At 43.2% G+C, this 15,221-nt stretch overlaps 1 protein-coding gene and 1 long non-coding RNA gene across 2 annotated transcripts; both read left to right on the top strand.

Moving 5' to 3' along the window:
• Positions 1–1,392: 1,392 nt before the first annotated feature.
• On the top strand, positions 1,393–3,545 carry LOC124854729. Its single transcript, XR_007034821.1, has 3 exons — positions 1,393–1,413; positions 3,052–3,239; positions 3,446–3,545. It is a non-coding gene; the product is annotated as an uncharacterized LOC124854729 (long non-coding RNA).
• A 20-nt stretch (positions 3,546–3,565) lies between these two features.
• LOC124854728 (complement factor H-related protein 4-like) lies at positions 3,566–5,029 on the top strand. Its single transcript, XM_047343033.1, has 3 exons — positions 3,566–3,628; positions 4,092–4,270; positions 4,716–5,029. The coding sequence occupies exons 1-3, from the start codon at positions 3,583–3,585 to the stop codon at positions 4,743–4,745; spliced, it is 255 nt and encodes an 84-aa protein (XP_047198989.1). The 5' UTR covers positions 3,566–3,582; the 3' UTR covers positions 4,746–5,029.
• Positions 5,030–15,221: the final 10,192 nt, after the last annotated feature.

Raw genomic sequence — 15,221 nt, 5'->3', positions numbered from 1 at the left:
GGGAGACAAATAAGAGTGAGCTGCAATACTGGTTACAGTGTTTTTTCCAACTGCTCTGTATCGAGAGGGTAATGGCAGTCGAGAGGCACGAAATGTCAACGTAAGTTATGTAAACTTTGCCAACTAAGTATTTCAGTTTATTCTGTTTGATTTACAGTGTTGGGCTTTAAATTATGTAATGTCCAGTTATCGCTGAATTTACAGTAATGCTTCATAGATGAAAAAGGAATTTTCTCGTTAGTGAGATCATCCAGTTAGAGTCGGGCAGTCACAACACAGCGGGTTGAATTATTTTCTTACGGAGCTGAAACCAAGAATCTCCAGTTTGCTGCAGATGCTGTGACGGTTTTTCTTGGTTGTCAATTTAAGGCTAAAGTGCAAAGAGAGTGGAAAAGATAACAGCTATAAACTTAACAGATCACAGAACTGGTTAAGAATGATTGGACTTAGAAATCAATCGAAGGAATAGTTTGACATTTGAGTTCAACTTCTTTGATAAGAATTAGTTCAGAAGAACAAATCTCACGTCTGCTCTTGGTTGCAGCGAAGCAGAAGCGGCCAGCTTAGCATACAAAGACTGAAACCGCATCATTTTCACGAATCTTGATTTTTTTTTTAATCAATGTGTGATTTGGTGCAGATATTAAGACCAAGGATTTCTTGATTATTGATTATTCAATTCCTTGATTTTATCGATGCTGAACACGGAAATTGTACAACTATGTATTTCTCTCATAGAACCTCTCCCAGATTGTACACTTCAAGATTTTCTAAATGGGCCCTTGTTTGATTCCACTGGCTATTAACTGGTCTGGAGGCCAGTTACGTCGCTGGAAACAAATAAGAGTGGAGCTGCAGTACTGGTTACAGTGGTTTTTTCCAACTGCTCTGTATCGAGGGTAAATGGCAGTCGAGGCACGAAATGTCAACGTAAGTTATAAACTTTTGCCAAACTAAGTATTTCAGTTTATTCTGTTTGATTTACAGTGTTGGGTTTAAAATTATAATGTCCAGTTATCGCTGAATTTACAGTAATGCTTCATACATGAAAGGAATTTTCTCAGAGCTGATTTTTCTCTCATTCGTATTTTTTCAAGCGAGATCATGTGGTCGGTGATCTTACTGTTTATTTTTCTGTGCTGCCCTTTGAAGGCTTTCTGTAGTGCACCACTTCCATTTCAAAGGTTTTCCACTCATCCGAAGGGCATTTCTCTATCGTGTTTTCCTTCCAGCCTAACAGTGCCCAGTGATCCACGTGAGCAACAACGTGCAGGTGATCGGGGACCCGGAGGAAGCAAACGTTGGCAACGTTGTTCGATTCAGCTGCAAGTCCAACTCGGAGATTCTGAGTAAATGGCAAGAGATCTACTGTAATGAAAACGGAGAGTGAGTGAGAAGCTCCGACATGTAACGGTGAGAGAGAAACGCATTACATGCATGAGCCACTTACCAATCCACCGTAACCACCTCCTTTGGCTTACCGTGGCAAACTGTAATAATCTCACAGGAAACCAGTGAGATCATCCAGTTAGAGTTTCGGCAGTCACAACACAGCGTGTTGAATTATTTTCTTTTTGGAGCCGAAACCAAGAATCTCCAGTTTGCTGCAGATGCTGTGACGGTTTTTCTTGGTTGTCAATTCTACAAGTGCAAAGAGAGTGAAAAGATAATAGCCATAAACTTAATAGATCACAGAACTGGTTAAGAAATGATTGACTTAGAAATCAATCTGAAGGAATAGTTTGACATTTGAGTTCAACTTTTGATCAGGAATTAGTTCAGAAGAACAAATCTCACGTCTGCTCTTTAAGTTACAGCGAGCTGCAGTTAGCTTAGCTTAGCATAAAGACTGGAAAACCAACATTTTCATGAATCTTGGATTTTTTTTTCAGTCGTAAAATGTCTTAATTTTAAAAGTGTAACAACCAAACGCTTCTCTCTGTCATGTGCCACACTCTCTCAGCTCCTCTGGCTTGTGAGCAACCACCGCTTCTTGAAAATGGAGACACCAAGAACTCTATGAAGTCCAGCTACAGACAGAATGAAAGGGTTGAATACATTTGTCAGAATTACTACATCATGCAGGAGGACCCTTCAAAATGTGCAACGACAATATAAGTCCAGTCCCCGTCTCTTCTCTCTGTTCTTCCTTTTTCGACTCAACTCCTTCTACTCAACTCTCTGAGAAGAGCTCACATCTCTTTCTGCTCAACTTCAATGGAGCAGAGGTGCAGCTTTCCACTCACCCAGTGAGGGAAACTTCCTCACCACAAGCTCTACCAACCTTCAAGCAGGCCTGCCTGGAGCAGACTGCTGAAACCTTTCAAAGGCAGCGACGTGAGAGCCTGCTTAAGAACTTCAGCACAAGAGCTGCATCGCACAGCAGAACCACAACAACAGGAGCCACAAACCAGCAAGACGACTTCACTGGACTTCAAACAGCACATCAACCTTTTTCCCTTTTCATGGACGGGTAACACAACTGGGCTTAATAATTATACTAGGCTAAGCAAAGACTGTTTATTCGATTCCATGTGATGTTTATAAGTTTGATTTGTGTTGCTGTGATATTTTGGTTATAAGTTATTCGAAAGTTAATGTTAGTTATGTTATGCTCTTCACAGTCTTTCTTTGCATGCAACTAGCTACTTTCTAACCTTGCACCAGCACACACACATATCTCCCACACATCTCTCTGACCTCGCTACATGTCGTAAACATTCAAAAGGGGGAATCCGTTATCTCTGCTTCCTGATCCCGAGGAGCTACTGCTGTAACAAATCCACCAAACTCTGTTCAGAACTCTTCGTATTTTAATGGCTTCTTTGAAACATTCTCCATGTTCACACTCACTCAAACATCAAACTCACTTTAATCAAGCTGCTGTTTTAAGTTGCAGAGTTTTGCTTTAACTGTTTTATCATTGATCTTTAGGCCAAAGTGTTGTATCTCAAAAGATGAGATAAGTTTGGGTTTGTTGGTGATATAAACCCTTGTTCAATCAACCTCGGAGACAATATAACTTTGTAAAATCTCTTTCATTCTTTTCAGACATCACTTGTGAAGTCGGAGAGATGCATCCTAGTCTCAGGGCAGATGGATTATCACCAGGAAATAAAACACTGAAGATTGGACATAAGTTAAAATTTCACTGTGACGATGAGTACATTCTGGAAGGTTCTGGACAAACGAGTGTTTAGAGACTGGGCAGTGGAGCGCCCCCTTTCCAACTTGCTCTGGTACGTCCTCTCTCACTGGAGGATCATTAATAAGCATCTAGATTTAAATTTTACTGAATAGTTCAATAATATTTCTATACAGAGGTAACATTTCAATGATTTTCAACACATGGGCTCATGAAACCCAAAACCTCAAGTCCAATCTCCGAGTGTTAATGCTGCATTTTAACCAACTGATAACACTTTAATTCCTTTCTCCAAATCAGACACATGTAAATTCACAGGAGCCCCAGTGAACATGAACGTCCACGTCCACACTCCAGGCAATCTACTAACACCAGGACAAAGTTGATGTTTTCTTGCCGCCTGCGTGGTCACACTCTTCGGGCAAATCAGAAGTTGAATGTTTGGCAAATGGACGGTGAGTGATCACTTTCCAACATGTGGAGGTGAGCTCAGTCACTTCTGTCTGTTCTCTTGCTACTTATTCAGGGAAATGATGGGATTCATCCTGAAGCGATTCTGTCAGGATCCAGTGGTTTGTTACGTCAAAGTTAACCCAGATGTTTATTTGTGAGACAGATCTCAAACGTGACCTTAATCATTACTTCCACTAAGGAGATCATGTTTTCGTTTTGTTTCCCTGTTGAGTTAGTTTGCAGGATTACGCAAAAACAACTGAACAGATTTTGTGCGTAACTTGGTGGAAGGAAAATTTTGGTGTGGATCAGAACAGTTGGGCTGATCCAGGAATTTTCTACTTTCTCTGCAGCATCTCCCACAGAATTCATTCAATCGAGGGCAGTAGCTGCCAGTAGTTGCTTTTATTGCCTCAAAGACAGTTGTAAAATGTCTTGATATTAAAAGTGTAACAACCAAACGCGTTCTCTCTGTCATGTGCCACTCCCTCAGCTCCTCTGGATTGTGAGCAACCACCGCCTCTTGCAAATGGAGACACCAAGAACTCTATGAAGTTCAGCTACAGACAGAATGAAAGGGTTGAATACATCTGTCAGAATTACTACATCATGCAGGAGGACCCTTCCAAACGTGCAACAACGGTGAATGGACCGGAGAGATCAGATGCCTCAGTAAGTCACAACCACATCTTTTACAGGTAGCACTAGTTTTAATTTCCAGTGTTTGGATGACTGCTGCACAGCAAATCTACGGGAGAGGCAGTGAACTCAAAACACAGACAAACTGAAGTTAAGTCATAATATTACAAAAAATAAAAACGTCACATTTATGTTCCAGGAATGAAAATGTAAAGTAATGAGAATAAAGTCATAATAAAAAAGAAAAAGTCATAATATTATGCTTGGAATGAAGGATATATAATCTGATATATAATTTACGTTCTATATGTTGAGTATTGTGATAGAAAATGTTGCTGATTACATGAGGGTCAGTGGATTTGAGTTTCCCACTCTAATTTATTTTCTTGAACTGAGTCCAGCAGTGGCTATATATATATATATATATTATGTGTATATATACATGTATTTGGAGTCTGATGTGTTTGATCTGTTTCAGGACCCTGCACTGTGGACGAAGAAGCTATGAGGGACGTAACATTAGGTTCAGATACGCCCGAGGAATAAACTGTATTCAACCCACAGTGAAGAGATCGAGTTCAGCTGCACCAGAGGAAGACCTGTCGGCTCCTGGGGATGCGTCATATGTGCCTCGACGGCGTGCTGCACCTGCCCTTGTGCCAATAAAGGCTTTCTAGTCCAATGGATGTGATAAACACTGAGGGGTCATGAATCGGTCCGGTCATAACTACTGGAACTGATGTACGTCAGCCGTGCTGTGTGTCATTTTAATAAAAACTGTTCTGGCTCAAATGACAGCAAGAGTGTGTTGTAGTATTCCACTTTTTTTCATTGAGCATGAGAACACAATTAACTGCACATTTAACTGTCATCATCTAATCCTCCTGATCCTGGTTTATTTTGAAAGTTAAAAACAAGGAAGGAGGGATAACAGTATGGAGGATTCATTGGGAATGGACCAGCGCACAGAAATGGACTTTGGCTGGAAAAGTCTGACACCGTCCTTTATTAGGCCACAGCAGAAAAACCCACTGGGGTAGAAATCGATAGACAAACAGGAACGTCCAGTTGTCAAAGAGTATTTATTGGAAACAGACACACAAAGTCCAACCAGACATTTCTCAATGTGAGATTCCCTGAGAAATGAAGACTTTTGGTGTAGATTTGGTTTAAAAGGGGAGAAGGTGACAGCTTAGGTTTTTGCTTCATACTGGAAAAAATACATTAATTACTGTATGTCACGTCCCAGAGAGCAGGTTTTATTTTTGCAAATTAATAAAAAATAATGTGAGTATATATATATATATATATTAGATCAAACATGTTGGCATTTGTGTGATTATAAACAGTTCAGGATTGTTGCTGCACTGAATTTCTGTCAATAAAGAAATCTTAGATTTTGTCAAGGTCACTTATTGACTTGAGATTAATAATCTTCTTCTTTGGTTCATGGGGATAAATGTTGGATCTTAACCCTTGTGTTGTCCCTGCTTCCCCGGCTGTTGGCCCCCTCACATAGCCCACCCCATATTAGGATGCACACGTAGGGCAATAGACAAATGAGCAGCCCTTGCAGATGTATTTGTTACACCCGGCACACGGTGTGAGTTTTACAGTCCTTTTTCCTGGGGCATATCTGACACCTCTTCCTCTTACTCGCCCCGAGCGGGGCTGCTGCTAGGGCTATGGAGGAGGCCGGACACTCGGGTCGAGCGTCGTAGTCAACAGCTCTCTGTGCGGCGGCGGCGGCTTTTACAGCCTTCACAACCGCGGCGGACGCGTCCGTGCGGGGGATGCGCTCCCTTCGTGCGATGAACGGAGTCACGAGAGCCTTTCCCAGCTGCTCTAGGAACACCCTCCGCTTGTTCCGCTTGCCCGGCATCCAGTCTGGGTTGATCTCTCTCCATATCACAAAGGCGTTGTAGGAAGAGACGTCGAGAATGTTGTGAAAGACCTGGAGCCAGCGCGCGGTCATCCTCCTGCAGCTGTACGTTCGATCACCTTGTCTAGGTTGTCCACGCCACCTTTGTTGCAGTTGTAGTCCAGGACGATGACCGGTTTCCCGTCCTTGCAGTCGCTGATGTCGGCCTCCGGGTGCCGTGTGCTCAGGAGCACCACATTCCTGTTTTACTTTGAGATGTAGGACACAAGAGTGGCAGTGGCGTGAATGCGAACTTGGATGAGAACACCTCTCTTCCCTTGACCGCGAGCAGCCCGGTCGGGAGCTCGGGCTTGTTCTTCCGAACAGTGCCGACCACGGTGAGCTTCCTCCCAGGAGCTGCGCGCGAGTTCGTAGGAGGTGAAGTAATTGTCGCACGTGACGTTACAACCTGCAGTCCCTCCGTTACATCGAGCACTACCCGCAACCCTGGTTCCGTTCTAGGCGTCCGCGGCTCGGCTTTCCAGTGTACACTTGCATCTTCCAAGCGTAGCTTGATTTCGCATCGCGAGCCACCCACGACTCGATCCCGTATTTCACCGGCTTGCTGGGCATGTACTGAGGGCAGACACCGGCCTAGGGAGAAAACAGGAGGAGAAGAGATGAGAGGAGATGAGATGAGGATGAGGACTAGCAGCCGCTATCTACATAACATAACATAACATAACTAACATAACATAACATAACATAACATAACATAACATAACATAACATAATAATAATATTTTTTTAAAAAGACTAACCTCTGAACGGAACCAGTTGCTCGTCCACGGTCACTTCGGGCCCCGGGTTGTAGAGGTGCAGTAGCCGCGACACCCACGCGTCCCAGACCTCTCGCACGGCCGCCAATTTGTCCGTGGCTCGTCTCGTGCATCTCGTCTCGCGGTCGTCGAAGCGCAGCAGTCTGGAGTACGTGTGGAAGAGTTTTAGGGGCATCGTGGCACGAAATATCGCGCCGGCTGCTCTCTGCGTCCCACAGGCTGGCGGCCTCGCCCGGGACCTGTACACGCCCGCTAAGATCAGCAGCCCTCGTAGGCGCGCAGGTCGGTCTCGTCCATCCCTTTCCATTCGTCACCGTATTTGCGGACAGGCGGAACATCGAGGCTAGGTCACCGGTGCGGGATGTCGCGTGGATCGTGGGGCCCCAGGGGACCCGCTTGAGCCGCAGCAGAGGAGGAGGAAGAGGAGGAGGAGGAGGAGGAGGAGCAGTGGCCCTCCTCTCGGCCATACGCCCTCGAGGACCATGTTATTTCCCCGTTTCTTGACAGGAAGGTCTCTCTTTCCACGAATCCGGTGGTGGTGGTGGTGGTGTCGCCGTGGTCTTGTCCTCCTTCTTCTTCTTCTTCCAAGGATGAAGAATCTGCAGAAGCATCACCCACTGGGTCGTAGTCTCGTCACCGTCGTCGTCTTCATAGTCACCGTCGTCGTCTTCGTCTTCGTCTTCATCTTCGCCATCGCCATCGCCATCGTCTCCGTCTCCGTCCTCTCTGTCTGCTTTTCTGTCTGCTTCTCGGTCTGCTTCTCCATCTCCTTGTCCGTCCGCTTCTCGGTCTGGCTCTTTCACGTCCTCTTCGGTTTCAGAGGATGGTTGCTGGGAGAATAGCTGTTGGAGAACCTGTTCTCTGGTGAAACGCTGCTGGCGCGACATCGTGCCATGGTACGTGAGAGATGGCACACTGAGACTTATATGTGGGTCTAATGTACCCCCCCTTGATTTCAATTGGAATCAGGTGTGGGTCTAAATGACCCCACAGAGCACCACAGCGCCCTCTCTGGGGGTCTAAATGACCCCTCCCATGACAATCGAGAATGACAATCCATTGGTCTCAATTACCCCAGGAGAATTGGATAATGACAATCCTTGGGTCACCCTAACCCTAACCCTGACCGGCCAGGGCTTGCGTATGATCACACGCACACACTTCATCACACGCACACACGCACACACACACACACACACACACACACACACACACACACACACACACACACACACACACACACACACAGACACACACACACACAGACACACACACACACTCTGGGTCAATCCGACCCAGGAACAACACAAGGGTTAAAATGTCCATGTTTGAAAACAGAAATAATAACACAAACACACAACAACACAGCAAAATGATTAAAGACACACAACAGACAGAAACTTACAGGAATCAATGGCTCTGACTGCGTAGTCCCACACAAACTGATATTACCCATGATCCTCTGCTTCCTGATCCCGAGGAGCTACTGCTGTAACAAATCCACCAAACTCTGTTCAGAACTCTTCGTATTTTAATGGCTTCTTTGAAACATTCTCCATGTTCACACTCACTCAAACATCAAACTCACTTTAATCAAGCTGCTGTTTTAAGTTGCATAGTTTTGCTTTAAAGTTTTATCATTGATCTTTAGGCCAAAGTGTCGTATCTCTAAAAGATGAGATAAGTTTGTTGGTGATATAAACCCTTGTTCAATCAACCTTGGCGACATTTTTACTTTGTACATTTTTACCTCAGATGATTACGTCTATAAACTCACTTTATTTTTATTTTCATCTATGTTACTAGTAGTATGTATCTATGTGTGAATGTATATCTGAATTAATGATCAGTCTTTTAACCCATTTTATCACAACGTGTGTTCTGCTTTGCAGCCAAATTTCTGCCCAGATAAATATCTTCTATTCTATTCTTATAAATATCATCCTGTCATTTCATTCAGAGGAACCAGTGCAATGATGAATAAACCCAACATTTACCACATAGTTTCTATAACTGCATTCAAACGAACTCTGTTTTTTCCAGAGAACCGAACACATCCGAGTGTTGGCTGCATCCGGCTCGTCAGTAATTTCGCATCATCTGAATATTCGGCGCCATCTGTCTTGACGTCTGCTCCGTGCATTCGCCGCCGGTCTCTCTGCCCCAACGATTGACTCCATCAACCAGATTCAAGAAACATTAGCTTCTTCTAACTGGGAATTATTTCTTCATCAGTGTCGAAGATTATATTCAGCTGCATATGGAAATACAACGGTAAGGACTAAACTGTAGTGGTTTAACTTGCTTAGTCAAAGAAAATGTTTGCTACATTATTGAACTACATGCTTTGACTCTACAGTTTATTATCATTATATCTATTCTGACTTCCGGTTTGACGCATGGCGAAGTAGGTTGCAAGCCGGGAATACTCTGTTCACACTCGGTCAAAATCCTTTTTTAATCCGTTTAATTCCATTCAACTATTGGTGCTAACGCTGACTTTAGCTGAGAGTATGAAAAAGACGAATAGAAAAACAGGCCAAACGGCAGACCAACAAGAGAAAGAGACAAAACAAGCCGACTCAGATAAGCTAGCGGAACAACCGGACTCTGAGGCTAGCAACCTGCTAACCCTGCCAGATATGGAGAGATTGCTAACGTCCATGGAGGAACGCATTATACCGAAACTTTCTGCTCAACTGTCGGCTGAGAGAGCTATTATCGACCAACACCACGAAACCATTCAACAGTTGGAAACCTCGCACAACGACATGCATACAAGACTTGAGAGACTTGAATCCTCTTGTGCAGCGCTCGGAAGACAACGAAGAGCTGAAAGCTAAACTGGATGACCTAGAAAACCGATCCAGGCGAAACAATATTCGCATAATAGGACTGCCTGAAAAGGTTTAAGGACTGCATCCCACTTCATTCATTGACACATTACTGAGAGAAACATTTGGTGTGGAGGCTTTCCCTACCCCAACGATCGCTGACAGGGCTCATCGGATCGCCATGGTCAGGAAGAATCCACGGACTCCAGACCACGCCCCTCATCGTGCGAATTCACCACTTCCAGACCAAGGAACGCATTCTGAAGCTAGCAAGAGAGGCCACCTCCGCTTCTTTCCGGGATCACAAATTCACTTTTTCCCGGACTTCAGCGCTGAAGTCTCCAGGAAGAGAGCTGCATTTATCCCAGTGAAGTCGCAACTTAAAAATGCGGGATTCAACTACAGGATGCTGTTCCTGCCAAGCTCCAGGTTACCGACAAGGACAGACAGGAGAAGCATATTTTTCTCTCACCCGACGAAGCTGTCTTGTTTGTGGAAAGACGTACAGGCAAATAGGGCTGGGATACTTCCACGCAGGCTGAAACATAGCGTGGGTGAGTAAGCTAACTCCAGAGCATCTTATTATACGAACTCTGACCGTAGCTTACTCCATAGGACTTCATATTAGTCAACTTTCATTATAAATGGTCGTTCTTCATTTTACCTTGACTGCTATGTGATGCATAAAAAGCCCTGTTGGATTTTAAAAAAAAGTTAAGAAAATGCTCTAGTTATATGCCAAGTTTGGTTGCCTACTATGTTAATGTGACTTAATTTTGGTCGTTTAACTTCGTTTTATGTACAGATGCTTGAAAAACGCTTTTTCTCCCTTCCTATGTTGTACTACATTTTTTAAGAGGCTAAATAGACTATTTTATACTATATCTTCATAGTTAGGCTACTTTATCTTTCAAAATCTAAAAAGGGTGGCACACGCCACCCGCAAACTGTGCCTCTTACTGTTCCTGCTACTCTTAAAAGGTGTTATTCCAAGTGACTTTGCGTTGAGCACATACCCTTTTAATGAAAAACATATTTTCTGTAATAACAGAGTACAAAGTGTAGAGTTTAAGCATAGGTAGCACGTGTTCTTTGTGCTTTTTGCTAAAGCAAGTTTTTCAGCCCAGCCTTTTTATTTTATTTGTATTTTTTATTTCCCCCTCTCCTCCTCTCTGTGCATTACCCTCACCCTCGCCATCATCTCACTTCACTATGGCTTCCCACAACTCTCAATTGATCTCAAACCTCATTTCCTGTGCTAGACAAAATGACATCCAGAGTTAACACTCAGTGTCGTTCCATACAGTGTGTCTCACTTAATGCAAAAGGACTAAACAACCCAGTGAAAAGACAGAAAATAGTATCCTATCTCCAGCAGCTAAAGGCAGATATTGCATTTATACAGGAAACTCATTTAAAAACTGATGCTGTCAGTTATCTTAAAAGAAGATGGGTTGGACAACTGTACCACTCACAGTTTAACGTCAAAGCCAGAGGGGCCGCAATCCTTATACATAAAGATATCACATTTCAAGCAGAAGAGGTGATTGCCGACACCAATGGGAGATACGTCATTGTCATTGGTCAGTTATTCTATCTTCCTGTAATTCTTGTCAATGTTTATGCCCCAAATTTTGATGACCACAACTTTTTTACTAAACTCTTTTCTGCCATACCTGCCCATAACAATTACAACTTGATAATAGGAGGCGATTTTAACTGTGTGCTCAACTCCACACTAGACAGATCCTCAGCTAGACCTCAGGCTCTCACCAAATCAGCCAAGGTCATCAATGTTTTTTGTGCACAATCTGGTCTTTCAGACATTTGGAGATTTAAATATCCCAATAAAAAAGGCTTCTCCTTCCTCTCCAGTGCCCATCATACTTACACCCGTATTGACTATTTTCTGATAGATAACAGGTTAGTGGGGAATGCAGACTCTTGCCAATACCACTCCATTTCTGTCTCAGACCATGGAGCTTTATCCTTTCAACTGAGCTTGCCCAACTGCTTCAGACCCTCTGGCCATTGGAGGCTTAACCCACTTCTAGTGGCTGATGAAGAGTTTGTAAATCACATCTCCTCCCAGATTAATTTCTTTATAGAAACTAACACTACCCCAGATGTGTCCCACTCAACCATATGGGAGGCGCTTAAAGCGTTCCTTAGAGGGCAGATAATTGAGTACTCCTCCAGAATAAAAAAAGCAAGAATGGCCAAACTTGAGACCATCTCCCAAGCCTTAGCTGATATTGACAAACAATACGCCTCATCCCCCTCTCCAAGTCTTTATAAAGAAAGGCTGCGCTTGCAGACAGAATACGATACACTGACCACAGACAAAGCCACTTATCTACTCACCAGGGCCTGTTATAATATTTATGAATCTGGTGATAAGGCTGGCAAACTGTTAGCCCAACAAGCCCGCCAATCCGCCTCCTCTCGCCTCATACCTAAGGTCCATGGTGAAAATGGTGAGATCATGACCAACCATTTGGGGATTAACAATGTCTTTAAACAATACTACAGTGACCTATATAGCTCTGAACAAGATGAAAACTCCCCAAAAATTGAGAGCTTCTTTGACAAACTCACATTTCCCTCTATCCCTCCGGAGCACAATTCACCACTTGGGGGAGAGATCTCAAACACAGAAATCTTAGAAGCTATTAAATCTTTAAAATGCAATAAAACACCTGGACCAGATGGCTTTACCTCAGACTTCTATACAAAATTTGCACCTGAACTATCCCCACTGCTTCAAGCCATGTTTAATGAATCCTTGTCGTCTAAAGAGCTTCCACCAACCCTACGACAAGCTGCTATTACACTTATCCCTAAAAAAGGTAAAGACCCACTACAGTGCGCTTCTTATCGCCCTATCTCTTTACTGAATGGCGATTATAAAATTCTGTCTAAAATCCTAGCCGCTAGACTGGAGAAGTTACTACCACACATAATATCCACAGATCAAACAGGTTTTATTTTAAATAGACACTCTAGCTCAAACTTGAGAAGACTCCTAAATATCGTGTATTCCCCTTCAGCCCTTGTTCCTGAAATGGTGATTTCACTTGACGCCGAAAAGGCGTTCGATCGAGTTGAATGGAACTACCTGTTCTCAGTGCTCAAGCAATTTGGATTTGGTGAAGCTTTTATATCCTGGATAAAACTTTTATATGCTCAACCCTTAGCCGCAGTAGTTACCAACGGTCAGCAGTCTGAATATTTTTCCCTGGGTAGAGGCACCCGCCAAGGCTGTCCCCTGTCGCCCCTCCTCTTCGCCATTGCAATAGAGCCGCTAGCCATTGCCCTTAGGCAATCGGATGAGTTTTCAGGCATAGTGCGAGGTGGACTTACTCACAAGTTATCCTCTATGCAGATGACTTGCTATTATATACATCTAACCATATAACTGCAGTTCCCTCAATTGTCAACACTCTAAATCAGTTTGGGAAAATATCTGGCTACAAAATTAATCTCCAGAAGAGTGAAATGTTCCTCTCAATCAGGCGGCCTCTCAAATTTCCCCATCACATTTCCCATTCAAAGTAGTTAAGAAGGGATTTAAGTACCTTGGAGTAGAAATCACGCCTCTTTTCCACTGCTATTTATAAAGAACTTTGGGGTGCTCTTGGAAAAGTGTAAACAGGATATGGTGAGATGGTCCAGCCTGCCACTCTCCTTAGTCGGCCGAGTTAACCTAATTAAAATGATTGTGCTCCCAAAATTTCTTTACCTCTTCCAAAACATTCCCATCTTGATAAGGAAAAAAATTTAAAACTTTGGACCGATGCATAGCATCCTTCATCTGGAATGGTAAATCACACAGGATTAAAGGCACGCTTGAAAGACCCAAAGGGCTTGCTGGCTTGGCTTGCCCAATTTTATGTATTATTATTGGGCCTGTAATATCCAGAAAATATTATTCTGGATGAAGGACTATCAACCTGACAGCAGTGAGGCCTGGATACATCTTGAGTGCACAGGTGGCCCGGTCCATTTGCGCTCTGTCTTATGCGCTCCGTCCCCTCCGACCCCACATACCCGATTTTTCCAACCCAATTGTCCTTAACTCAGTTGGAATCTGGTCACAGTTTAAAAGACATTTCAACCTGTCTACAATGTCAATTCACTCCCCAATTGTCAATAATTACAATTTCTCACCCTCTACCTGGACTCAGCTTTAAAATCTGGATGGCAAAAGGCATTACTTCCACACTTAGCCTCTTTTTCAGGGCAAATTTGGATCATTCGCACAACTCTCTGAGAAATTTGACCTGCCAAAATCACATTTTTTAGATATCTCCAAGTAAGACATTTTGTGCAGAAAAACATTGCCTCATTTCCAAATTTACCATCAGATAACGCAACTGACAATCTTCTCACTTTGTCTCCGCACCGTAAAGGCTTAATTTCAGTCCTTTACAAGCAAATCTGCAACATCTCCCCAGTCACTGCAAGAAACTAGAACACTCTGGGAAGAAGACCTAGGGAAGTAATGAGAGAGGATCAATGGGGGCTGCACTAAACTTAGTACACACATCATCCCCATGCGCTAGACATAGCTTAATTCAACTTAAAATCCTCTTGAGAGTTCACTGGACCAGGGCTAAACTTGCCAAGATTTTCCCTGATGTTGACCCCTCTTGTCCCCGCTGTAAAAGTCAACCAGCTGATCACATACATATGTTCTGGTCCTGCCCTTTCCTCAGAACATTTTGGGCAGACATCTTTCATGCTTACTCTAAAATGTTTGGTGTGGTCATCCCTCCAAACCCATTATGTGCCATTTTTGGCTTTACTGATGAAGCTCGTCCTCTTAAGGGCAGGGCCCATGTTGTCATAGCTTTCACCTCTCTGCTTGCCAGACGTCTGATACTACTCTTATGGAAGGAACAAACACCACCCACATTCAGCAGATGGATTAGAGACACCATGTCTTTCTTGAAACTGGAGAAAATCAGATATACTCTGAAAGGTTCCATACAGAGCTTTGAGAGAACCTGGACCCCTTTCTTGTCGTACTATGAGAGCATACAAAGCCCACTACAAGAGAAAGATTAGATGGCATCCAACCCCCGCCTCTCTCCCCCTTTTTTTTTTAAATTAATTTATTTTTAATTTTTTAATTTTTTTTTTTAAATTTTTAATTTTCTTTATTTCTTTATTTTTATTTTTTATTTTTTATTTTGCTGTGTCTGGCAGCATTGTTGTATGTAATTGTACTGTAATAATTCAATATTCCTGTATATATGTGTATATATATATATACATATACATTCTAGATTCTGTCTTAATGTATGTACTTCTGCTGCATGGGGTAGGCTGGCTGGGGGTGGGTGGGTGGGTCTTATTGTGGGTAGGGTATAACCATTAGATTTGTGATGTGTAATTGTATAATTGTATTGATTACCCAAATAACACCAATAAAAACTGTTAAACAT

Source organism: Hippoglossus stenolepis, chromosome 14, assembly GCF_022539355.2.
Source record: "Hippoglossus stenolepis isolate QCI-W04-F060 chromosome 14, HSTE1.2, whole genome shotgun sequence".
In the NCBI taxonomy this organism is placed as follows: domain Eukaryota; kingdom Metazoa; phylum Chordata; class Actinopteri; order Pleuronectiformes; family Pleuronectidae; genus Hippoglossus; species Hippoglossus stenolepis.
Note: the sequence above shows the minus strand (reverse complement) of the source record. Positions and strands in the feature narration are given on the sequence as shown.